At 59.0% G+C, this 25,094-nt stretch overlaps 2 protein-coding genes across 2 annotated transcripts in view; both read left to right on the top strand.

The window, feature by feature from the left end:
• Positions 1 to 806: 806 nt before the first annotated feature.
• LOC135888726 (B-cadherin-like) lies at positions 807 to 20,298 on the top strand. The gene is made up of 16 exons (XM_065416494.1): positions 807 to 860; positions 1,429 to 1,543; positions 10,235 to 10,446; positions 11,073 to 11,216; positions 11,701 to 11,856; positions 11,983 to 12,127; positions 12,677 to 12,852; positions 13,355 to 13,483; positions 14,019 to 14,204; positions 14,527 to 14,771; positions 15,301 to 15,443; positions 15,999 to 16,223; positions 17,221 to 17,439; positions 17,886 to 18,016; positions 18,297 to 18,443; positions 20,092 to 20,298. Exons 1-16 carry the CDS (start codon positions 807 to 809, stop codon positions 20,296 to 20,298), a joined length of 2,634 nt encoding a protein of 877 aa, XP_065272566.1.
• A 4,424-nt stretch (positions 20,299 to 24,722) lies between these two features.
• CDH1 (cadherin 1) overlaps positions 24,723 to 25,094 on the top strand; it is a 42,378-nt gene continuing 42,006 nt past the window's right edge. Inside the window, exon 1 of the mRNA XM_065416493.1 lies at positions 24,723 to 24,776. Within this exon, the coding sequence (XP_065272565.1) occupies positions 24,723 to 24,776 (54 nt within the window). The remainder of the gene's footprint in view (positions 24,777 to 25,094) is intronic.

Raw genomic sequence — 25,094 nt, 5'->3', positions numbered from 1 at the left:
CAATAGGAGTGTGAAAAAATCATCCCCCTAATGGCTCAGCTGTGTTGGCAAAGGGCCCAGTGTAGACGCAGTTAGAGTCTGTGCAGGAACCTGGTTTAAACTGCAGGGGGCGGTGCAGGGGGCTCTGGGGGAGGTTAGATAATGGGGGGAGGTGCAGGGAGGCTCTGGGGCAGGGGGCTTTGGGGCAGGGGGCTCTGTGGGGAGGTTGGATAGCGGGGGGAGCTGCGGGGGGCGCTGGGGCAGGGGAGGGGGGAGGGACAGGAGGGCTCTGGGGAGGTTGGATAGCGGGGGGGGAGGTGCAGGGGGGCTCTGCGGCAGGATGGGGGAGGGACAGAGGGGCTCTGGGGGGAGGTTGGGTAGCAGGGCGAGGTGCAGGGGGGCTCTGGGGCAGGGTGGGGGGCGGTGCAGGGGGCTCTGAGGCAGGGGAGGGGGAGGGACAGGAGGGCTCTGGGGAGGTTGGATAGCGGGGGGAGCTGCGGGGGGCGCTGGGGCAGGGGAGGGTGGAGGGACAGGAGGGCTCTGGGGAGGTTGGATAACGGGGGGCGGTGCAGGGGGCTCTGGGGCAGGGAGGCTCTGGGGGTGGGGGGAAGGAGGGACTATGGGGCTCTAGGGGCGGGAAGGGCCGGGCCCTGGCGCTCCCCCCAGCCTGCAGCGCCCCCCCGCGCCGCGCACACGCGCAGCCGGGGGCGCGCTCAGCCCCTCCCGGGGCGGAGCCGACGGGGCGGCACCTGGTCCCGCCTCACCTGGAGCCGCCGCTTTAAAGGCGCTGGGCGGTGCGACCGGGCGGACACTGAGCCGCTGCATCGATGGGGCCGCCGCGGGGCCGTTTGCCCGGGCTCTGCCTCCTCCTCCTGCTGCAGGTAACGGCGCCGCGCTCCGGGCTCGCTGCCCGTCCCGGGCGGGAGCAGCGTGGGCCGGGGCTGGAGGGGAGCTGGGGGCAGGGGAGTGTAGGGGGCCGTGCCGTGCCGTGCTAACCCCGCTCTCCCTGGCTCAGGTGGGCTGGCCGCGCTGTGTGGGGGAAGGGGGATGCAGGGGGCGCTGTATGGGGGGAGGGGAGTGTAGGGGGCCGTGCCGTGCCGTGCTAACCCCGCTCTCCCTGGCTCAGGTGGGCTGGCCGCGCTGTGTGGGGGAAGGGGGATGCAGGGGGCGCTGTATGGGGGGAGGGGAGTGTAGGGGGCCGTGCCGTGCCGTGCTAACCCCGCTCTCCCTGGCTCAGGTGGGCTGGCCGCGCTGTGTGGGGGAAGGGGGATGCAGGGGGCGCTGTATGGGGGGAGGGGAGTGTAGGGGGCCGTGCCGTGCTAACCCCGCTCTCCCTGGCTCAGGTGGGCTGGCCGCGCTGTGTGGGGGAAGGGGGATGCAGGGGGCGCTGTATGGGGGGAGGGGAGTGTAGGGGGCCGTGCCGTGCTAACCCCGCTCTCCCTGGCTCAGGTGAGCTGGGCGCTGGGCGAGCCGGCGGAGCCGTGCCGGGCCGGCTTTACCTTGGAGCGGTTCACGTTCGTGGTGCCCCGTGCGCAGCTGCTCCGGGGCCAGGTCCTGGGCCAAGGTAAGGCTGCCTCCCGCGCGGGGCCCGTGGCACTGGGGGGGCGGGATCCCGGAGGCAGAGCTATGGGGGGGACACGCCTGCCTGCCTCGGGCTCTGGGCCAGCCCACGGGGTGCTGCTCGCTGCCCTGCGGGACCCGGATGCTGCAGCAGATGTGGGACGTGCCCTTGGCTGGCTTCACCCCTGCCAGGTGCTGCCCCGTGAGCCCGGTCTGCCCCTGCCTGTGGGGTGGGTGTTGTCTGCTGACCGCCTCTGCCTTGCTGTGCTAGTCCTGCCCCTGCGCCCCTAGGGCAGCGTGGTTCGGGGTTCGCCCCGGGCTGAGGCTCGCTTTGATGCTCTGGGGTGTGGTTCTGCTTGGGCGTCCCCCTCCGCTGTCTCTCCCCGGCCTCCGGTGGGGCGCTAGCCACGCTTGCACCAAGAGAGCCACTGAAAAGTGAAGCCCCAAATGCTCTGCTGTGATGCCTCTGAGTCCTGCCAGGCAGAGCCGGCTTCCAGTCCCTTCTGCTGCCCCTCCCCTGTTCATCTGCCCTGTCAGACTGAGGTCCTTGGGGCAGAGACCTCTGCCTGGGCTCCCGTCGAGCACAAAGGCTCTACAGAAATAATTGATGGTGCCCAGGCAGCCTAGGTGAGGAAACCCTGCACGCTGAGTGAGTTTCCCTGGGGATATAATCGCTAAACCGCTTCCTGGCTGCTCCTGGTCCAAAACCTGCCCTGACATTCCAGCTTATTCTCCACCCTCTGTAGTATCTGACAGGCTCTGGAGGGTTAATTCTGATTCCCCTTCCTCCCAAACTGCACTGGGTGAGTCTTGTGGCCTCCTTCCCTAAACCCTGATCCTCCGGGCTTCCTGTGGAGTTAGACTGGTGCTGGGAATGGGGAGCCCCAGGCCCTGGCTGCTTTGTCCCTCTGAAGTGTGCTCAGCAAATGATCTGATCATCAGACCCTATAGAGGAGAGTCTGTTTCCACCCCAAATGGGGGGCTCAAGGGCCTTTTCTGCTGCAGTTGAATTGCTAAAGCCTTGATCCAGACTGAAGCATTTAGGGGATTACACATTAGTGGAAACTTCCTTAATGTATCCGAGTAGCAGCCGTGTTAGTCTGTCTCAGCAAAAAGAACGGGAGTCCTTGTGGCCCCTTAGAGACCAACACATTTATCTGAGCATAAGCTTTCGTGGGCTAAAGCCCACTTCATCAGATGCATGGAGTGGAAAATACAGTAGGAAGATACAGATAGATATAGATAACAAAAGCTTATGCTCAAATAAATTTGTTAGTCTGAGGTGCCACAAGGACTCCTGTTCTTTTTCCTTAATGTAGTTTGGGCTTCGCCTGCAAAGGCTGTGTCCTGTCCCCCCCACCCCAAAGTAGGGGGAATTTCCACCCTGGGTTTATAACTTTGCCCTGAGTTCTGGTGAACTTGGCTGTCAGTGCTCATAAATCCCCCAGGCCTCCAACACTTACAGGGCAGAGGTTATAAAAACTACTTCTATCCCCAAAAAAAGAGTGGGCCTGTCTCCTTTTTATCTCTGCTCCTCCCCCTGGAGTGCAGGAGGCTTTGTCCTGGGGAATGCAGCCTTTGAAATGCTAACGTCCAAACTGCTGGAGGACAATCCTCTGTGATTGGAAGGCAAAAGAGACTCCCACACCTTGAGCCGAGCCGAGCCCCACCCCACCCAGGACAATGGGGCAGGAATAGATCATCCTGTGAAGGTGCCTGAAAGAGGGAACAGCCCTGTGAACTGAGCCCACTCTGGGAGGGGCTTTCTGTGAGGCTGTTACTGACCTGGCCTGGTAGCTTATTCTGGCTGGTGTCATGTTTTAACAGATACTCCCCCACCTTCCCCTCCAGCGACCCCTCCCTTGGCGCTAAGCAGCTCTTCTTGTTGAGTTCCTGTGCTGGCGTCTCCCCCATGCTGGGGATGTGGGTAAAAGTGCTGGCTCATGAGACCGAACCGGGAGCCCCAGGCATGGTTCAACTTGGCGGGGCTGCATCTGTCCAGTCTTTGTGCACGTGGCAGCGCCCTGAACCCATGTTCTAAGGGCTAGTGCCAGGCGTTGGAGGGTGGCATTTAAATCCCCCTCCCCCAGCCAATGCCTGGCTTAGACTCTGCCTGAAATGGCTGTCGGCCTGCCCGTCTCTGCCTTTGCATTCCAGGCCCGCTCAAGCACGGCAGTGGGTGCCAGTGCAGAATTCCTGCAGCGAGGTGGGTGTTTCATGGCCCCACAGACCTGCTCCAGTCACCTGCGGGGTGACCTCCCCAGGGTCCCGAATGGGGGGAATGGCTCCGCTTTGGACTCTTCCCTGCCTCTCCTGGCCCACCCTGCAGTGGGCCCAGGGAGTGCTGATCAGGTGCTGGGATGAGCCGAGCTAGTGCTGGGCATGGTTCTGGCATGTGAAATGTGCGCATTGTGCTCCGAACAGAGGCTGGTCTGTCTCCTCTGTCCTCCCTCCGCGGACTGGAATGCACTTAACTCCATGCTTGCCGGAGTGATTTCAGGGCAGGACACCAGAACTTAGTTGATTTTATGTCACCCACTGGCCCTTCCTCATGGGCCAGAGCCTCCCTCACAGGGAGGGGAAGGAGGGACTGCACCTGTGTGTGACCAAGGGCTTGTCTACACTTGAGAGGCTACAGCAGAGCTGCTGGAGCGCCTGGGTGTCGACTGCAGGGGTTCTCCTGTCCCCATGTGGGTAATCACCTGTCTGACAGGCAGTAGCTAGGCTGAGGAATTCTTCTGTCAGTCTAGCGCAGGGGTCGGCAACCTTTCAGAAGTGGTGTGCCGAGTCTTCATTTATTCACTCTAATTTAAGGTTTTGCGTGCCAGTAATACATCTTCATGTTTTTAGAAGATCTTTCTATAAGTCTATAACTAAACTATTGTTGTATGTAAAGTAAATAAGGTTTTTAAAATGTTTAAGAAACTTCATTTAAAATTAAATTAAAATGTAGAGCCCCCTGGACCGGTGGCCAGGACCTGGGCATTGTGAGTGCCACTGAAAATCAGCTTGTGTGCCGCAGGTTGCCTACCCCTGGTCTAGCGTGATCTACGCAGGGGCTTAGGTCTGCGTAACTATACCGCTCTGGGGGGTGGATTTTTCACGCAGCGTAGTTAAACTGCCCTAATTTTCTAGTGTAGACCAAGCTGTAGGCACTCAAAGCTCACTCTTCTGTCTGGAGATGTAAAAACAAATAAAATACCGAACAGAAATGTGCAGGGGATCCAGGGACCCCTCCCCTTATAAACCAGATCCATGTTGTTCAGTAATTCACTGGCCCGTGAAACCAGCCAAATCCAGCCCGCAGAGCAGTTACTTGGTTAGTGCCCAAAGCCCAATTAACGTTCCTTAAACTGCAAATTGCCATGCCAAGGGAACAGTGTTGCCTTCCCAGTGCTTTGAGCTTGACTCGAGATCCTGCCTGGTGGCTGCAGCTCAGGGGTTGCTGTAACAGGCCCCTGTAGGATAGTGCCCTGGCAGCCTGGGGGTGCTGAGTCCGCACAGTGGTGTTTACTGCTCTGCTTATGGAGGATTTAACCAAAGCAGGCTTTCTGCTCTTCCTTCACCTCTTGCACAGCCTGACCTCTGTAAAGTAGAGGCCTTGAGACAGACCTTTGGTATGTCAACACAGGGGCTGCAAAAATTCCATGCATGCTGGAGAGGGGAGGTGCTGATCTCCTAGCTTGTTCTAATTCCCCTTGCGCTGTGAAGCCTGCTGCAAATTACTCTTCAGAGTAGCACTGTGGTGCTGAAAAGCAGGCCGTTAGAGCGATTTAATATCCGGAGCTATTTGAGTCCCCTCTAATTAGCATTACACAGGGATCAAAATGCATCTTAAAAATCACATGCACTTAATGTTCCGAAGTGTAACTGCTAATTCTCCAGTGCGGAGGAGGAGGAGTTGGCCTGTTGCTCTAAGTCCATCTTAGAGACGCACAGGGCAGCTCTGATTACACTTAAGCCTCTGGCCCGGGTAGTGGTGCAGAAGACTCCTGGGTGTAGGTGCAGTCCTTGCCCATACTACAGGGCTCATAGGCAGAGCCAATCAGATGTCCATTACAGGGCTGCCTCTACGGTCTGGTTGGAAGGCTTGCCTTCCCCCCAGCTGGTACCAAGGAGGCAGCACCAAGGCTGGGTATCTCTGTGGTGAATGCCAGGCAGAGGCAGTTGCTTGTGCTGGGCTGGGGTCTCAGGGCTGGGGGATGTGAAGTGGCTCTGCTCAGGGTTCAAGGCAATCAACACTTCCAGTGTCTCTCCTAGCCCCTGCCATCTATGTAGTGGTGGGAGCTTTCTGCTGCAGTGCCCGTGGCCAGCAGTCCCAGAACTCTGGGGGCTGCGTCTCTCTCCTGCGCTGTCTGATGCAGGGCAGCATTGCAAGCCCTTGTTTACTCTTTCCGTTTGGAAGCGTCCTGGGGGAGGAGGCTATTTCCAGTAACTGCATGCAGAACTCTAGCTTCGGTGATGGGCTTAGCTAATGGTTGCAGAACTCGAAATACCACTAAGTGGTGAGTGCTTTCAGCGAGCCAAGGCCAGGCGAGCTGACCCGAGTGCACAGCTCGCTCAAAGTACCTGTGCTGGGTCTAGCTGGGTGTGGGGAGCTGGAAGTCTTCCTGTTTTCTCCATCCTAGAGCACAGATGTCTGTCCCTTCTCTGTGGAACACATGCCTCCATTTCTCAAAGTATCACTCTGAGACTTCCTGGTCCTGTCCAGGCTGCTGCTGCAAGTTGGGGCTTATAACGTGCCAAGGCAGCTGAGCTGGCCCAGGGCAGTCTCCTGGACATGCAGGCTGAAAATTACAAAGGAGCCGAAGCCTTACGGGCCCCTGGGCCATGTGTTAAGGGTGGAAAGAGCTTGCATGTTTATTGCAGGGTTTGTGTGATCCTGGATACAAGCAGCTCCCCTCTGGAGCGTGTAATGGCTGAGGCTGGTGCTGTCTCTGGGAGATCTGTTTTGGTGCATGGTCCTCAGGAATTCTTGTCCAAGACCACCGATGGTGTGGGGTGACGGGCTCTGTCTGCACTGGGCACTCTAAAATCGTCCCGCCGGTGCAGTTCACTAGGGCTTGTGACAAGGGAGCACTATCAGAGCCCAGCAGCTGGGCTCGCGTGGTGCTGGCTAGCCCTGCTCGGAGCAGACGTAGGCAACGCCACAGCCTGCTGGAGGCTAGAGCCCATGAGAGTGGGAGGACTTGGGCAAACCCTACAGCCTCAGGAGGAGCGTGCCCGTCTTGCTGTGGGGGAGCCCAGCCTGCCTGTAGGGGACCCTAACTAGGAGAGTCTTGTACTGTCCCGTTCCCTGGCTAAAAGGCACCTGCATCCCTAGGCTAGGGCTAGTGCAGCTCAACAGAGCTCCGCACTAAGGCTACCCGCCCTCTGGTATGGAGGGTGCGGTCATCGTCCTGGAGACTTGGGGGAAGGGGCTGCTTAATTCCAGTGTAGATGTTCCCAAGCCCCATGAGCCAAGTCAGCTGGCATAGGCCGTCTGCTGGTGTCTAACTGCAGTGTAGACATACTCTGTTCGCTAGGCTTTCCTGGCTGCGCCCTTGGAAAGCCAGCAGTTTGCCAAGACCCTTTCCAATGGGCACTGGATTGAGCTATTCCATGCTCTCTCTGAGCTATAATCAAAGCCCTAAATTCCTGCGAAGAGTCCCTTGGTCCTGCCCTCCTGCTAGGCTAGCCTGGGACACCTGCTGTGTAGGCTCCTAGCATGGCAAGGAAACTAGCGATCGCTGGGAATGAAGAGCGCTTGGAATCCTCCGGGTATGGGGTCTGTTTTGCTGCCTCCAGACAAGTGCCGCAGTTGATGGATTTCCTGTAGCCAGATTCCTCCCTCCCTCCACCCCCCCACCCCCCTCCCCCAGAGAGGCTGGTACCAATACTGAGCTAGCATCTAGAAGCCCCACTCAGGGACCAGTGGAGGAGTCCAAGTCGAAGGAGAGTCAGTTTCTTGTAAATGCTCCCAGTTCATGGGGAAGGTCAGAGTTGACCAGTCTAGTTGGGCCTGATCTCCAGTGAGAGCGGAGCAGCAAGCTGCTACCTGACTGTTCCTGCCCCAGGGAAGGGGAGAGCTCGCACAGTGACCCTGGATTTCTCAAAAACCAGGCCCGCTGATGGGCAGCTGCAGCCTTCCCTCGACAGCCCTGAAAGCTGCTAACTGGAGACTGGGTCGGGCGTCACTCCATGCCCCTGATCCAAGGGTGGTGCGACCCCCTCCTGTACAGGCTACTTGGTGTTATGCCCAACACCAGCTCTTGGCTGCAGTGGTCCGAGCATGAGCATCTTCCTGTGCAAAACAGGGAGCCAAGGGCCTGTCCTTCCAGCTGTGAGGAGCTGCCCCCAGTCTCCAGCCTGACGCCGCCAAAGCCACTCGGCAGAGCTGCGCTGTTCCCCATCCTTAGTGAGGGAGGCGCTCTGGCTGGATCCGCGTGGCAGGAGCCGCAAGTGGGACAGGTCTGATTGTGTAACTTGGCCATTTAATCACCTGCCTAGCAGAGACTAGACCTCTCGGTGCTCCCCAAGAGTCAGTGACTCACCCCGGGCACAGCGTCGGACAGCAAACCGGAAACATGCATGTAACTCGCTGCTGGGGGCAGATTACCCAACAGGCCCTGCAACTGCTTGGCCTCACATCAGGCTCTTACACATGTGGACTTCTGGAGACAAGTGACGGGCCACAGCATTATCCAGAGGGGTTCCTGGCTTCCCTGGCACTGGAGTGAGCAGAAACCCTCCTACACAAGAGCATAGGATAGTGAAGTCCTGGGTCTGGAGTGCTCTGTACCAAGCCAGCCTGCCTGCCATCACCCTGCTCTCTGGCTGCCCTTGCAGGGCACGGTGCCCCTCTAAACTGGCGGCTAAGCTTAGACCTGCTGGCGTTCTACATGTGCCCGTGCATGTGAGGTGGCCATGGGAACCCTTGTCTCCTAAGGTATTCGCATTGAGAACAGAGCTCACAGCCTAAGCCCGTGTTCCAGAGTCTGACCTCCGCTCCTCAGTGGCAAAGAAAAGGGGAGCATGTCCCAAGCGGGCTCCCATGCAGTAGTTTACAGAGCCGGCTGTGGCAGGGTGCTGGCTTTCCTGGCTTACAGGAAGTCTCTCTTCCACAAGAGCAGTTGCCATGCATTTCATGGGCGTGGTATGGAATGGGGGCCCAGGCAAGAGTGAATGGTGGGGTGGGTGTTCCCAAGAATCTGTAAAATATCCCATTGCAAAAGCTTTGGGACCACTGGCCTAAAGCACAAGGTGAGTACAGCCTTCCTGCCCAAGTGACTGCTGAGGTCCTGGCTGCAGCTCACCCAGGCAGCGTTACCTGGTGGAAGAGCTGGTGGCAGAGAGGTCTACAAAGACCTATAGTGCTCTCCTAGCAGCTGGCCCAATGCACTTGGCCACACAGGGCTGGGGTAGTTCTGGTGAGCTGGGTATGTCTGGCCTAGCAGCGTGGTTGTTGGGATAGAAATGGGGTGTGTCCTGTGGGCACTCTGTACAAGGAGTTAGGGTCTGGCCAGGATACCATATGACTGAAGCGTGCAGTACAAAGACTCATTCTTGGAGTCTTTGCCAAGGCATCATGCACCTGGTGTGGGATTTGCCCAGAGCCCTCAGCCCTGCAGTCCACCTCTTGCATTCCCAACTCCTAATGCAACTAAACCGAGTCAGGCCATCACCGGCTCCTCTGCGGTAGGCGCTACCTGCAAGAGGAGAACTGGCCCTCCTGTTAACTGCTCCATCCCTCTGCCTGCTGCTGACAGCCCTGTCTGCAAACCTGCAGACCGCATGGAGGCAGAGTTCTTGTCTGGAACTGCACAGTCATGAGTGCTAACTAACCGGCAGCTGCCCTACTGCCTGGTTCTGGAGGTGTACTAGCAAGCAATGCTGCGTATCTGAAGTGGCACCATCGCCCTCACTTACCCAAGCTTGGAAGGCCACATGCTGTGTGGTGGGGGCCCAGGCTGACAGACGCATCGGGATTCTGGCCTTGGTGTGTTACTAGGGGCAGTTTCAGAAACCCAGCCTCTGTTTGGGCTAGCGACTGCACTAGAAGAGCCTGTCTTAGCTGAGTCAGCAGCTCCAGTTGTCTGAGCAGACTTAGCTGATCACACTGGAGGATAAACTCAGATCTCCCCTACCCCTTCCTGTATGGTGGTGCTGTCACATGTCTGGCTTAAACACTGCCTCCTAGCAGGTTAGCCAGAGTCTCGCTGGAGATCCCTTATCAGTCACATTCCTGTCTCCCCTCCCCTCCACTCTTGCCCTGGCATTGAGAAACTTGTTCACACATGTGCCTGGGGAGCTCAGAAGGCAGAGAACGATGACGTGTGCTCAGGGTCAATGGCTCGGGAAAGGGGGTAACATGCAAATGACTAGATAGGGCAGGGGTTCTCAAACTGGGGGTCGGGACCCCTCAGTGGGTCCTGAGCTGTCAGCCTCCACCCCAAACCCCGCTTTACCTCCAGCATTTATAATGGTGTTAAATATATTCAAAGGTGTTTAGTGCGACCCCTCCCCCCCTTATAAATTAGAGGCTTGCGGTGTGAAAGGGGTCACCAGTACAAACGTCTGAGAGCCACTGAGACAGGCAAACCCATTCCAACTGGAAGCTGTGGCGGTGGTAGCGCCAGGGTCCCCCCCCCCATACCCGGTCTCCCGCTGTCCTGTGCGCGGCTGGAGCCTAAGAGTGCTGCCCTTCCTCCCCCAGTGAGGTTTGAGGACTGCACGAGCTGGAAGACGGTGCTGTACGATGCAGATGATGCTGACTTCCGTGTGCTGGCGGATGGGACGGTCCTGATGAGACACCACACCCAGCTGCATGGGCGGGGGAAGACTTTTACCGTGGATGCCTGGGATTCCACTGGCAAGAAATTCTCTGCTTCAGTGACTGTGAAGACCCAAAGCCCTCACTCAGCACAGGTAAAGCTCCTGCCAGCTGGCAGGCCTGTAGGGAGCGCACGGGGCTGACTCTATGGCAACCATTGTGCCTGGCTAGTGAACCTTGGTCTCCTAATGGGATGGCAAGGTGCCCTGACTGATCCTGGCCCCTACAAGAGACAGGGCTGGGAAGGCCATTCCCACAGCCACTAACACTGTAATGTTGCCAGTGCACCCAGCCCACTGACTGCCTGTTGCTTTACTGGGAGTGAGTTCCATGGAGAACTACACTGGTTTAGCAACCACTTTCCTGGCTAGAGCAGCCCAGGGGTGTGGGGCTCAGTGGGAATCGCTCCTCGTAGCTCTCCTTGGACTACCAAGTTGGCCCCTGTTCACACTGGGCCCAGAGTGCAATCTTCTCCATTGCACTTCATTTCTGTGTCTGGCTCCGATCATGTGTCTGGTCTTCATCCCACATGCCGTGGTCTGGCCACCTGCAGTGTCTGTGTCTGAACTGTCAGCAAGTCTGACTCCAGCTCTGTGCTCACAGCACGCTCTGTATAAAGGAGCTGCCGGCTGGCACCGCGCTAACCCAGGGTTAAACGCTGGCTGCTCTGGGGTCCCTGGGCTTGTTTCTTGTACACATGGATGCCTTCTTCTCCCTGTAGGAATCTGCTTCAGACCATCCAGCAGAGGTGCTGATGTTCCCACAGGCCAGACCTGGTCTGCAGAGACAGAAGAGGGACTGGGTGATCCCTCCGATAAGGGTTCCTGAAAATGAGAGGGGCCCATTCCCTAAAAAGCTGGTTCAGGTATGGAGGCATCTCAAACCTGCATTCACCTGCCTGAACGCTGTCTTGGGCAGGCAGGTGGTGCCAGTTCTCTTGTTGCTGGAGCTTAGCATGTGTCAAATCCTTGACTGCACAGCACAGACTCTTTTTGCCAGTGGGTGTTTTTGAAAAGGGTCTGGGGGGGGCCTCTTCTCAGCATATTTATACTATTATAATAGTAACAAACTACAGAATCTCACTGTCAGGAATTGCAGTAGAGGAAAATCCTTGCACTCCCCTACGCGCTGCTGCAGCAGATTCTTCCGGATTTGCTGAAGCACAGTGGTTTCCTGAAGGTTTCCCACTGTTGGTTTTTAATTTTATTTATTTTATTTTGAACGCAAGTTTATCCCTCTTTCAGCCAGGCCCTACTCACATCCATTACCGGACTGAATCGCGGTGTGCTAGTCTAATTCCGCCTTCCAGTTACACCGTGCACCATGTACATGCTTTGATTTCCCCCTAGATCAAATCCAATAAGGATAAAGTGACCAAGATTATCTACAGCATCACAGGGCAGGGTGCAGACACCCCTCCCAATGGCGTCTTCACCATCGAGGCCCAGACCGGCTGGATGATGGTGACTCAGCCCTTGGACAGAGAAGACATCGACAAATACCACGTAAGTCACCCAAGCCCTGCGTGTGGTCAGCGGGGCTCTTTCCACCTGCCGGGAGCTCGTTTCTGAGCCAGCCGCTGGTGGACGGGAGCGTGGTGGAGCTCACAGCCCTCTTGTTTCTGTCTGTAGCTCTTCTCTCACGCCGTGTCTGAGAATGGCAAACCCGTGGAGGAGCCCATGGAGATCATCATCACCGTGACTGATCAGAATGACAACAAACCCCAGTTCATCCAGGAGCTCTTCAGAGGCTCGGTCCTGGAAGGAGCACTGCCAGGTAGGAGGAATGGGTGGCAATAGCCTTGTCCTGCCGATATTGATCCAGGCTCCAGAAATCTGCACCTCTGGACTCTGCTCCGTTAGCACTTAGTGGGACAGGGCATGGACTGGTCTGGGTTGTCCCTGTTAGCAGGTGGGATTCTGCCTTTGAGGTCTCTGATAGTGCCTGTGTCCATGCCCCTGCGAGCCACGTGTGGTCAGTACTGAACACAGATCATCAGGGCTTGATTTCTTACAAGCCTCTGATCTCTGGCAGCCCTGAAGGGTCAGGCGGGTTCCCCAAGCCGCTGGTCCATGAGTGTGGTTCCCACTTACACACCCTTTTGTGTGGCTTGCCAATGAGGAGCAGTTAGCGCTCCTCCCTACCGAAGGAGACGAGCCCAACGCTGGCTCCGTTCTCCATTGGCAGAGTCTCTGCTATTGTCCTGAGCTCCTAAAAATTCTAACATCTTGTATGAAGCTGCAGCACTCCTCAGGGGAAATGTTCCTCCTCCTGATGGGGGAGGAGAAATCCACTACCACCTCCAACTCTACCCTTCTCTCTCAGGGACCTCTGTGATGCAAGTAACTGCCACAGATGCAGATGATGCTATCGAGACCTACAACGGGGTCATTGCATACTCCATCCTGAACCAAGAGCCTAAGGAACCCCATCCCCAGATGTTCACCATCCACAGAGCCACTGGAGCCATCAGTGTGATTGCAAGTGGTCTAGACAGAGAGGTGAGCAGAGACATGGGCTTGGACACACAGCAGCTGTTGCCATAGCAAAGCTCCATGAAGGAGGGTGGCAACATCACAGCTACGCTTCAGTTAGTGACGTGTGCCGAGGACTGAGTCCTCTTCCATGCTGGCACAAGCCTACGAAGGAGACGGCTCCTCGTTAGCAGCTTGCCACTCGATGGCCTGAAACGGGCTGCAGGAAATGAGCAGGTTTATAAATCTGTGCTTGACACCAGAAGACTCCTGCAGTGGCTCTCCCTGGCTGGAGAGGTATGCTACTGCTATTGACAAAGCTCGACCCTTGCCTAGGGCTGCAGGGGAGAAGGGCTCCCTGTTGGTGCATGCCTCTGAGATCTGGGCAGATCCCTGGCCCAGGAAGTCCTGATGCATGGTGGACTCTTGTAGTCAGCGTGACCTGCCCTGGCTCTGGGACTGTGTGTGAAAGGGTTACAGGGAACTGGCACTGCTAATGTCTTATCTCTCCATGTCTGCCTCTCCCCAGAGAGTGAGAGAATACACGCTGACACTGCAGGCTGCAGACTTGGATGGGGAAGGCTTAACAACCACTGCATCCGCTGTGATTGAGATCGCGGACACCAACGACAATGCTCCAGTGTTTGACCCCAGAACGGTACCCTACTCCGTCACCCTCTTGCGAGGACCCTATTCTGTCATCCTCTCGCAAGCACCAGCTGCTGACCCCTGCTGTGCTGGGGTGTCCTGTCCAGTCCCGTTCACCTCCCTGGGATTGCGGGCACAGGGAAGACTGCAAGGAAAAGTGGCCATTCCTCCAGCCAAAGCATCTCTTGGCTAGGAGCCATGTGAGGTGCTCTCTGCACAGCTGATGGTATCCTGCGCCTACCCCAGTTGTCGGGGACCAAACAGCCAGGGTGCCCCAGAGGTCTCCCTTTCAGGGGCTCCGGTTGGATTAGCCCCATTGCGTTAGGTGCTGCACGAACAGTGAGGTCGTGGTTCCAGGCAAGGACTGCAGTCGATTGTCTTGTCCTATGCCATGAGCAGGACGAGTGGGGTGGGGGTGGGAGGGCAAGGAGCTATCCCTGTCCCCACTGGCTGCTTTGTGCTGCTGGCCAGTGGAGAAGGCCCAGGTCTCTGCTTTGAGCTGTGACCGTGTGGCTGACCATGGCCTGCATGCCCCTCTGTTGCAGTACACCGTGGCAGTGCCAGAGAACGAAGCGGGACGCGAGGTCCAGAGGCTGACTGTGACGGACACAGATGAGATCAACACGGCGGCGTGGCGGGCCGTGTACACCATTGTGCGAGGCAACGAAGGAGGCTTCTTCACCATCACCACGGATCGCGAGACCAATGAAGGCATTCTGCGAACAGCTAAGGTGAGGGTGGGCTCAGGTTTCATGGGCAGCTAGACGTGTGCACCTCTGGCCATGAGAGGCGCATCTGCCAGTCTTAAAACTGGGCTGGTGTGCTGCAGGGCTAAGCACCGGCAGCGTCTGGCTCCAGCGTCCTGCCAGAATGAAGTAGCTGCATCAAAACCCAGGACCATCCTGCAGCTGATCGTTCAGCACAGCTGAGCGCATGGCGTTGCCACGTAGTGATGTCTAGAGCCGCTGGCTCCAGCATTGCTCGGGGAATTGCCCAGCTTCCTGGGCATGAGGCAACAGGCCAGGCTTCACCTTTCCTTCTCGTCCCTCCCAGGGCTTGGACTTCGAAGTGAGAAGCCAGTTTGTCCTCTACGTGGCGGCCACCAATGAGGAGCCCTTTGTCGTGAAGCTCACAACCTCCACGGCCACTGTCACGGTGAACGTGGAGGATGTGAATGAGGCACCTGTCTTCGACCCGCCCATCCGGACAGCCCAGGTCTCGGAGGACGTGCCGATTGGGCAGAAAATCACCTCCTACACGGCTCAGGACCCAGACAAAATGCAGAGTCAGACTATCCGGTAAGTGGTGGTTGGACTGGGAGCCAGGGCTGCTGGGCTGGTAATGCCACACATACCCAATCCAGCTTCATGCCTAAACAGCAGGGCTCACCAAGGCCAAATGGGGACCAATGGCCTTGACAGCCCTGTGCTGATACATGTGCTTGGGTTTGGCCCTGTAAACTATGGGCAGCGAAGCCAAACACACAGTATCCCATGGCCACTGCTCCTGTCCCCGGAACAGGCAGGCTGGCTGGCACAGCAGCCCTTCCAGAACAGAACCTCTGGAGTTCGGCACCGGCCGCTCAGGAGTACGGAGCCCCCAGGGAAGCAGCAATTTGGGCAGGAGGTCTCCGTCAGGGAGCCTGTTGTTTGCCCTGCTTCGCAGCCAAGTGTCCGAGTGCCGCAGAAAGCGGCTCGCTGTCCGAGCGGTGCTGAATCTGGCCCCTCTTGCGTCTTGGCAGGCACCTCCCAGAACGGTCTCCCCTACAAACTGGTGTCTGCCCCAGGCTCTTGTGCCTCTTCTGCCCCCTAACGCTCTTCCCCTCAGGTACCGCATCGGGAACGACCCCGCAGGGTGGCTGGAGATTCACCCGGAAAACGGCATTGTAACGGCGAAGGCCCAGCTGGACAGGGAGGCCGTGTTTGTGAAGAACAACACCTACACGGCCATTGTGCTGGCAGTGGACGATGGTAACGGCTCTGCAGCTGGAATGTGGGGGGCAGGGCTGAGAGCTTGTCCGATCGCTGCGTTTCTGTGATCAAGAGCATCTTTGTTCCCCTGCGCAGTGCGTTGCTGATGGCTCCCCATGTGAGAGACATGTGCTAAGGCCACGCCCCCTCCTGGGCTGGCACGAGAAACCACATCTAAATTAAACCCCAGCTCTCTTCCTGGGAAGATGGGAGTAATTCTAAAAGCTGGCTTGTCGGCCCCTCCATCACGCTGCTGCAATGTGCAGCAGCCTGTGCTGGTGTGGAACTGAAGGTGCAGGGCTTGGGAGCCTCCCCTGAGTCATGGGCAAAGCCGGCCCTGTAGAGTGGGGACCCAGGTGGTGGTCACTGGGGCTGCACCAGGGACCTCCGGAGCTAAAGCCTGCTGCCCCTAGCTGCCAGCAGCAGCCAGCTCTCTTCTGGATGAGGCAGAGAGTAGGGGTGTTCCACTGGCTGAGCACAAGGCTCCCCTTCTGGGCCAGGCAAACGAGACCGTGAATCGTGTGCAGCCATTCACCTCCCCTCCATCCCCAACAGGCACCCCTCCCGCCACTGGCACGGGCACCTTGCTTCTGACTCTTCTGGATGTGAACGACAACGGGCCAGAGCCAGACCCTCGTGAGATCACCGTCTGCAACCAGAATCCAGTGCCACAGGTCCTGACCATCCAGGACAAGGACCTGCCCCCGAACACCTCCCCCTTCAGAGCAGAGCTCATCCATGGATCTGGTGTGAGCTGGGCTGCAGAAATGGACAGTAAAGGTAACTGCTGAAGGGATTCACTGGTCACCTGAGATCTTGGACCATCCATTGCCCGTTCCCTCCAGTAGGAGGCATGAGCCCTGAACTGGGGGTGTGGATCCAAGGCAAGGCAGTGCAGGACATGGCCCTGGCCCACAGAATGTAATGTTGGGTGGTGCTGGCTTGGAGTCACTCATGTGACTAGGTCCAGAACACTTGAGCTACCAGGAAAGATTGGAAGAAGTTAGGTTTGTCAAGTCTGGAGACAGCCTGTCCCCTTTCAGTTGAACAGTCATTTTGTAACCCCCTTTTACGTACGTGGAAGAGGGTGATAAATTGTTCTCCTTAACCGCTGAGGACAGGACAAGAAGCAATGGGCTTACATTGCAGCAAGGGAGGTTTAGGTTGAACGTCAGGAAAAACTTCCTATCTGTGTCAGGGTAGTTACACAGTGGAACAAATTACCTAGGGATGCTGCAGAACCTCCGTGGTTGGAGGCTTTTAAGAACAGGTTGGACAAATGCATGCCAGGGATGGTCTACAGCAGTGGTTCTTCACCTATTTACCATTGTGGGCCACATCCAATGCTACCTGTATGGCCCTAAGCATGTCACATGGGCTGCAGCTTTGTGCTGATTGGGCTGCAAGTGGCCCGTGGGCTGCAGGTTGAGAACCACTGGTCTAGAGAATACTTGGTCCTGCCTCAGCACAGGGGTTGGGCTAGATGACCTCTTGTGGTCCCTTCCAGCCCTACATTTCTGTGATTTCTCCACACGTGTCCTGTTGGATATCCTAGTCCCAGACGTGCCATGGCTGAACGCTGGTGAGGGAAGATGCAGACTCCTGGGATGAAGTGACCTTGGGTAGAGCATGTTCATGGCACTGTAGCCACCATAGGGTCTTGGCCTGCTTGGGAGGTAGAGGGGATGTGGGGGCCTGTTCTCTGACCCCTGTGACCCTCCCCTCTGGTATCCAAGCTGCTGTCTCACCCACGTAATCCCACTGTCTGTCTGCACAGGGGAGATGCTCACCTTGAAGCTGCTGGAGCCATTGAAGAAAGACATCTACCAAGTTTACCTGCGGCTCTTTGACAACCAGAACAAAGACCAGCTGACTGTCCTCAAGGCAGAAGTGTGCAACTGTGAGGGGCATGCAGAGAAGTGCCCAGAGGAACGGCTGCCTGTTCTGGGGGTCCCCATCATTCTGGCCATCCTGGGGGCTATTCTGGCCCTGCTGAGTGAGTGCCTGGGAGGAGTTGCTCTAGGCCTGGCTGACGGGCATCTTGTGCCAGGGTGGGGTCTTCCAGAGCTAAGCTAGCCTGGCCTGCACAGAGGGTGAGCTGCAAAGGCAGGTGTCTTGCAGTGCAGGATGGGACCACCTGCTGCTGCTTGTGGTGAGGCAGCTTGGCCTAGTGGCTAGAGGACCGACAGTCAGACCTGGGACCTTGTTCCATCCAGCTCCACTGCTGACCTGCTGTTTCACTTCTGTGCCCTGGGTTCCCTGCCATTAAAACTGTGGTGCCTGCCCTCCAGCAAGCTCCCATCTCGGAGCACTTGGCAGGTGTCTCAGCGTCCCTGCAGGCCGGCCCTTGTCTTGCGGCACCCAGGAGAGCAGCATGGGCCCCATTGTGGGGGGAGGAAAGCACACTGCATGGCACATGCTGACCTGTCTTGTCTCTTCCAGTCATCCTGCTGCTGCTGCTCCTCTTTGTGCGGCGGAGGAAGGTGGTGAAGGAGCCCTTGCTGCTCCCAGAGGACGACACCCGGGACAACGTCTTCTACTACGGCGAGGAGGGAGGCGGCGAGGAAGACCAGGTGGGCACTAGTGGCCTATGGCATGCCGGGGGTGGGGGATGGGTAACGGCACACCCGACGCACTGGTGGCTGGCCCTGGGGGCTTGACTGGGTCCCACCTTGGTACTCTCAGGCTTCACATGCTTCCAGGAGTGGGCAACGTGGGCATGCAAAACAAATGGCCTTGGAGCCGCTCTGGTGCCCATCTCCAGGACGGATGAGGCCTGGCAAATGGACCTCCCAGTTCTGGATCAGCCAAACTTCGGCAAAGGGCCCTGACCCTGTGCCTCTCCCTCCACAGGACTACGACCTCAGCCAGCTGCACCGCGGCCTGGAGGCTCGCCCCGAAGTCATCGTCCGCAACGACGTGGTGCCGACCCTGCTGCCAGCTCCCCAGTATCGGCCTCGACCTGCCAACCCCGATGAGATTGGCAACTTCATTGATGAGGTGAGGCCCAGGATGCAAGTGTCACGTGAGCCTGGGCTCATGACCCCTAGTGAGGGGCTGGAGCCGGCTCCAGGCATGGGCTGATCCGTGTCGGCAGTTCCTTTCTAGAGCTCAAGATCTGGTCCTCGCTTTAGCTGGGTGTGTGCACGGGGCACGTACCACCCTTGGGGCTAGTCACCAGCCACCCGCAGCTCTGCCGCTGTGGGGATTCCCTGGACAGCTGGTTCCTGCCGCCAGGTCTGCCCAAGGACTGCCCACCCGAGGGTGTTACCTGCCTGGCTGGGTGCAGCCGCCTTGCTGCTGGGGAGGCCTGGTTTTATGGCTGTGCTAGGCTCTGATGGGCCTGCCCTCGTTGCTGGGGGCGTAGCTATGGGGAGTGGAGCGGATGGGTGGGTGTCGGTGTGTGGGCCGCATATGCAGCTCTCTGTTAGCAGGCCACATCCATTCTGGGGGGGGGGGGGGGGGGGGGGGGTGTGACCAGCCCCCGCCTCTGCATGCACGTGCTGTCGGAGTGGTAATGGGCCAGGCCCTTTGCTCGGACCTGCTCCCTCTGGTCATAGCGGCTGTAGTTCCTTAAAGTGCCAATGGAGGGAAGGGGCAGCAACGTTAATGTTGCTGCCCCTACCAGCAGGGCCCCTGACGGGAGGCAAAAGGGGCAGGGACATTAAAGTGCTGCCCCGGCAGCACTTTAATGTGGGCGCGCAGGGCTGGTGCAAGGAAGTTTCGCGCCCTAGGTGAAACTTCCACCTTGCGCCCCCACCCCCGAGCCCTGCGGCAGCTCCCCCTGCCCCGGCCCGGGGAGCTGTGCGGCAGCTCCTCACCTCTGCTCCGCCTCCTCCCCAAGCATACCGCCCCTGCTCTAATTCTCCTCCCCTCCCAGGCTTGCGGCGCCAAACAGGTGTTTGGCGCCGCAAGCCTGGGAGGCGGGAGAAGTGGAGCAGGGGCGCTGTGCTCAGGGAGGGGGCATAGCAGAGGTGAGCTGGGGTGGGGAGCCCTGCGGCAGTCCCCTCCCCCCCCCCACACACACACACACACCCTGATGCACTACACCCCTCCTCCCCCCAGCCCGGGAGCCGTGCAGCAGCTCCCCACCTCTGCTATGCCCCCTCCCCAAGCACGCTGCTGCTCCACTTCTCCCACCTCCCAGGCTTGCGGTGCCAATCAGCTGTTTGGCGCCGCAAGCCTGGGAGGGGAGGAGAATTAGAGCAGGTGCGGTGTGCTTGGGGAGGAGGCAGAGCAGAGGTGAGCTGGGGTGGGGAGCTGCCGCACGGCTCCCCAGGCCGGGGGGGTGTGGGGAGCTGCCACGGGGGGGAATTGGGGGCACCGCTTTTTGGTGCCCCCAAATCTTGGTGCCCTAGGCAACCGCCTAGTTCGCCTTAATGGTAGCACTGGCCCTGTGGGTGGGGTATGGGCCAGCGTGGGTTCTTACCGGCCTGTACCGGCTCACTTTCACCCCTGCCTCTCTGCTGCCAAAGTCTGGGCCCCAGGTGGGCTCCCCCTCAAGGTGACAACTTGCTGGTGTCAGTGCTGCCTGCCAGCACCCATGGGGGTGGCCCTGTTAATTCTGCCCCAAGCTCGCTGCACTGGAGAGTCACTCCAGTAGCACGTGCTGGGCTGACTCCTAACCTAACACTCCTCCCCACCCCAGAACCTGAAGGCGGCCGACACTGACCCCACCGCCCCGCCGTACGACTCCCTGCTGGTGTTTGACTACGAGGGCAGCGGCTCCGAGGCGGCCTCGCTCAGCTCCCTCAACTCCTCCTCCGACCAGGACCAGGACTATGACTACCTGAACGACTGGGGCGGCCGCTTCAAGAAGCTGGCCGACATGTACGGCGGGGGCGAGGACGAGTAAGGGGGGCAGTGAGATGCCATGTGCCCGCCCGCAGAGCAGCTTCTGCTGGGATGACACATTTCTCTCCAGGAAGCTCCGCAGAGCGGCTTGTCTTGCATGGAGCAACTGGCAGGCTGGAGCTTCAGTGGGCAAACTCGCTGGCCTGGGTCCCTTCACATGAGATCTTAAAGCTTCCTGGAGAGGATAGGCCCAGCTCTGGCTTCCATTGGGTGCCAGTCTCTCCATGCGACCTTCGGGGCTGAGCCCTGATTGCCTGTGGTGTGTGTGTGTGATGCTTCCTGGAGCTGAGGAGCCTCGTGTGACTTTCCTGGTGGCTTGCAAAAGCCTTGTACCCAGAGCTGACCATGCCTGGAAGCCTTATGAAGCTGCTGGTGCCTTCTGGATCTTAAGACACAATTGCCTGCCAGGGGAAATAAAAGCCTGTCTTATGAATCCCTAACTCCTAGAATATCCCCAAGGCCTGGAGACCTCTGGCTCCTGATTCTGAACTGTGATACGTTACCCTGGTGTGCTGGAGTTTATCAGTGCAAGGTGCTGTACTCAATCAGTCCAGTAGGCTGCTGGCTAGCTCCTCATCCAACTGCCTTCCTGCTCCGACCACTCGACTGTTAATGCCCTGCTGCTAGCCATGTTCCCTACAAAATGTTTGACTATGGCCTTTTATATCTTCCTAGGCTGCCCTTTTTCTTTTTTACTATGTATAAAGTAAGTTAGTGTGCTGCTAAAGCATGGGACAATGGGTGATGTCACTTTTAATAAAGGAAGTTGTGTGTTTTTTTACAGACTTGGCTCTTTATTTCTAGCGTCCCCCTGGCCAGTTAGTGCTGCTTCCGCCTCAGGCGGTGGGTGGGGGTGTGTATCTCCGAGCTATTGTTCGAGGGCTGAGCAGTAACCAGCTCCCTAGCCTGCCCTAAATGGGGGGAGACCCCACATTCCCCCATCAGGCCCCTTTAGTCAGTAGAGAGAAATCCTCCACCCTGGAGCCCCAGCAGCTCTGGCCTGTTCACAGGTGCAACTTCCAAAGAGCTTTGGCCATGCTGGCTAACAGCTCCTCCTGGTCTGCCACTGGCTCCCTTTGCACCTGGAGAGGGGGATGGCAGGGACCTGTTTCTTGTGTGAGACCCAAGCTGGAGAGGCCAGCCCTCACTGGACTCCTGCCGAGGGGAGGGGAGGGGTTTCCCTAGCATAGAGGGGGGGGGGGTGTCAGCCTGGCAAGCCAGAGCAGCCCTCTGGCCTGCAGATGCTGCCCTTGAGCAGGGGCATGCCCTGTGGCCAGCCTTGCCTGGCTGCTGAGGGGGAAGTGAAGGGATTTTAGCCTCTAGCAATGCTGGTACTGGGACCAGCCAACAAGCTGCTGCTAGCTGAAGGGCATCCAGCTGCTGCCTCCCTCCAGTTGTGACAAACTCCTAGTGGAAATGGCATCCTGTGTCAGGAGTGATCCCTCTCCAGGTGAACAGCTGCAGCATTTGGCAGAGACTAGGCCTGCTTTGGGGGGAGGGGCAGGGAGGTGTTTAAGGCTGCATGGGCCAGGGTAGCCCAACCCACACCCCATCAATACACAGCCTGTGCGCACAGCTGGGCTGCCAGGTGGTTGGAGCAGATCAGTCTTGCAGCTGGTGGGAGCCCCCTGCTGCTACCTTCTCATCCCAGCCAACCTGCAAACCTGAGCCGTAAAGAGCTTGGAGATCAGTGGCCTTGGCTGATTCTCTAAACAATGCTGCAGTGGGCAGCTCTCCCACAGCTGGGCAGAGGCAGAGCTGAGCTGGGAGGCTGGCTAGTGAGGAGCATCCCATGTGGAGGAGAGGTTTGCAAGAGTGAATGTTGTTGCTTCTTATCTGCCTCATTACAGCTGCTTGCCTCTGTCGCAGGGAGCCAGAGGGCCAGAGCCTCGTTAACAAGGAGTGACATCTAAAGCGGTCCGGCTCCTGGGGCTACTCTGGCCTTGGCTTCCCCACACATGAGCTGTGAGCAAATATTCATCTGCAGAAAGGCTTTGTGGAGCGAGTGGCTGCTGCCCACGGGAGCTGAGGAGGCCCCTGCTGCTGGGCTGGGTGACAGTCACCTGTGCAGAGAGTGATGGAGGCTGGTGAATTGGTGACAGCTGGGCTGATGCAGTGTAGGCAGGAAGGAGCCAGCGAGGCTTCCTCCATGAGCTTCCTGAGCTCCAGGGGCTGGAGTTTGGGGGTGAATGGGGCTTGTCATGTGAATGTGCCCATTGAGACCCTGTACTGACAGCAAGTGCTAGAGCCATGGAGTGAGCACTGCCCTCCCAGCAGCTGCACTGGTAACCTCAGAGCCGCTTTGACACCCCGGGAAAGGATTTCCCCTGAGCCAGCCAGTGGTAGAACTGGGAGGAGAACCCAGGAGTCCTGCCCTACAGGTGCATGCTTGGCTCTTGCTTCACTGATGGTGACTGTTGCTGTGGGCTGCTAAAAAGCTGCCACGTTCCAGCTGAGAGGAGGCAGCTGCTCTAGGGTGAGTCCAGTCAGGACCGGCTCCAGGGTTTTTACTGCCCCAAGCGGCGGAAGGAGAAAAAACAAAACACAGCAGTGATCGCAATTGCGAGCGGCAGCAGCTCCACCGCGCCGCTTTCTTCTTCGGCGGGAATTCCCACTGAGAGGGACCCGCTGCGGAATTGCCGCTGAACAGCCTGACATGCCGCCCCTTCCCCTTGGCCACCCCAGCACCTCCTTGCTGGGCTGGTGCCTGGAGCCGGCCCTGAGTCCAGTGACTGGTCTTACAGTGGTGTGTGTGGGGGGTGAGGTGCCCTATAGGGCTGGGGCGATTAAACATGCATCCTCTATGCTTGTGAGCAGGGGTAGGTCCAGGCCCTGCAGGGTACCAGGCCCAAGGACCTTAGTGCTGCAGTGACGAATGCCAGGAAGTCACTTAAGCTGCTGAGTTTCAAACCCTGCTGGGGGGGAGGGGAAAGGTATCAGGGCTCCAATCCCCACTTTTCCTGCCTTATTCTCCCCATGCTGGGGGGCTGGGGCCTGTATTGCAGATAGAGGTCTCCCCACGGCAGGGCTCAGCTCTGCCCACCACACAGGACAGGGCCCTCACTTCCGCCTCCTCCCCCACCGAAGGCAGCAGGCATTGGCTTCTCACCCAGCTTGCCAACCTGGCACCGGGGTTGCTCTCACGGGCAGGCACCCCCCAGTGGAGGTGGCCTAGGAAGAAGGGCCTCGCTGATGCTGAGTGCCCGCCGGTGACTCTTGGTTCAGACCGAGCTCCACCTGGGCTAGCCAGCGCCCCTGGGCACCTCAGCCAGGCAGCAGCAGGAGAGCTGCTCGACTTGGCACAGCCCTGCCCAGCTGCCGGGGTGGGCAGCGGTGTGACTCTGGCACTAGCTCAGGGGGTCGGCAGCAGGCAGGGGACGGTGGCTGCCGGGGAAGCTGTGCAGGGTCCCCACTCTCCCCAGAACAAGATGGGGACAAGTTAACTCTTCGAGAACCAAGCAGGCACTTCCCAGCAGTTAGGGAGGCTCGAAGGGCAAGGACAAAACACAGTGACAGCTCTCAGGGGCTGGGCTGGGGCTGCGGCTGGAACAGCTCTGCCTTAGCGAGGATCATTTTGTTACCTCGTCCGTGTACCCCTGTCACATTTGTCTGACGTCTCCTTGGGGCTCTAGGCACCTGCTGGGGAGCCCAGGCTCCTAACGGCTGCAGGCCGGGTCTGCGCCGGGGTGGGTGTGTCTGCCCAGTGGGGCACTGCCCTGGCAGCTCCGCTGGCCGTGAGCCCAGGCTCCCCCGCGCGCTCTGGAGCAGGGACTGGCTCTGGGGGGCACCCAGCGCGGAGGGGCCTGCTCGGGCCCGGGCACTGCCACCAGGGCCGTAGCAACAAAGAACGTGGCCCCCTCTGAACGGTGGCCCCCTCCGAACATATGTCCGGGCGGGGCCCCCTTACAATGCAGAAACTGGAATGCAGTATTTATTTTGCCACTTTTAGGGACCCCCTTCCTTGCGGGGCCCCCTCCGGTCAGAGGGTACGGAGGGCGCTCGCTACCCTCTGGCTGCCACCCACACACTGGTCGTTATTTCATCAGCAGGGACCTGCCCCAGGGTCCCTGTCTCGGCCAGCCCAGGCCTGCTGCCAGGACCCCGCGGGCGAGCCCCTGTCCGGGCACCAGGCCGGGCTGGGAGCCGGATACCCCGCGCAAGGGGGCGCTGGAAGACGCCTCTGGGGCCGGGCCGGAGCGCACCTACCCCCGGCACAGGGCGCTCCGCGGGGCCCCTCCCGGCGGGGCAGGGCCAGGCCAGGCCAGGGCCGCCGAGTCCCGCCCTCCCGGGGCGCCGGAGCCGCCTCACCTGCGGGGCGGGGCGCTGGGAGCGGCCGCACCTGCCCGGCCGGCACTCGGCGCTGCAGCGCGCACGGAGCGGAGTGAAGCGACCCTCGATCCGCACCGACCCGCCCCCTCCTGTCCCATGGGGCCGCCGCGGGGCCGCCTGGCCGGGCTCTGCCTGCTGCTGCTGCTGCAGGTAACGGGGCTGGGAGCTGCGGGGCCGGACTGCGCCCCCCGGCTCCGCAAGGGAGAGACCGGGTGTCACTTCTGGGGGGTTGTGCGGAGCCGCTTCCTGGGGCACCCGGCTGCCCCCCCCCCCAGCCTCGCATGCTCCCCTTTGTAAGGGCAGCACCCCTCCGGCTGCCCCCCTACCCCCACCCCCACTGTGTAAGGGCAGCTCCCACCCTGGCTGCCCCGTTGCTGCCATCCCCCTCTGTTAGGGCAGTACCCCCTGCAGTGTCGTTGTCCCCCCACGCCACCTCCGGGGTGCCCCTTGCCTAGGCAGTGGGTTGCT

This window comes from Emys orbicularis, chromosome 14 (assembly GCF_028017835.1).
Source record: "Emys orbicularis isolate rEmyOrb1 chromosome 14, rEmyOrb1.hap1, whole genome shotgun sequence".
NCBI lineage: Eukaryota > Metazoa > Chordata > Testudines > Emydidae > Emys > Emys orbicularis.
Note: the sequence above shows the minus strand (reverse complement) of the source record. Positions and strands in the feature narration are given on the sequence as shown.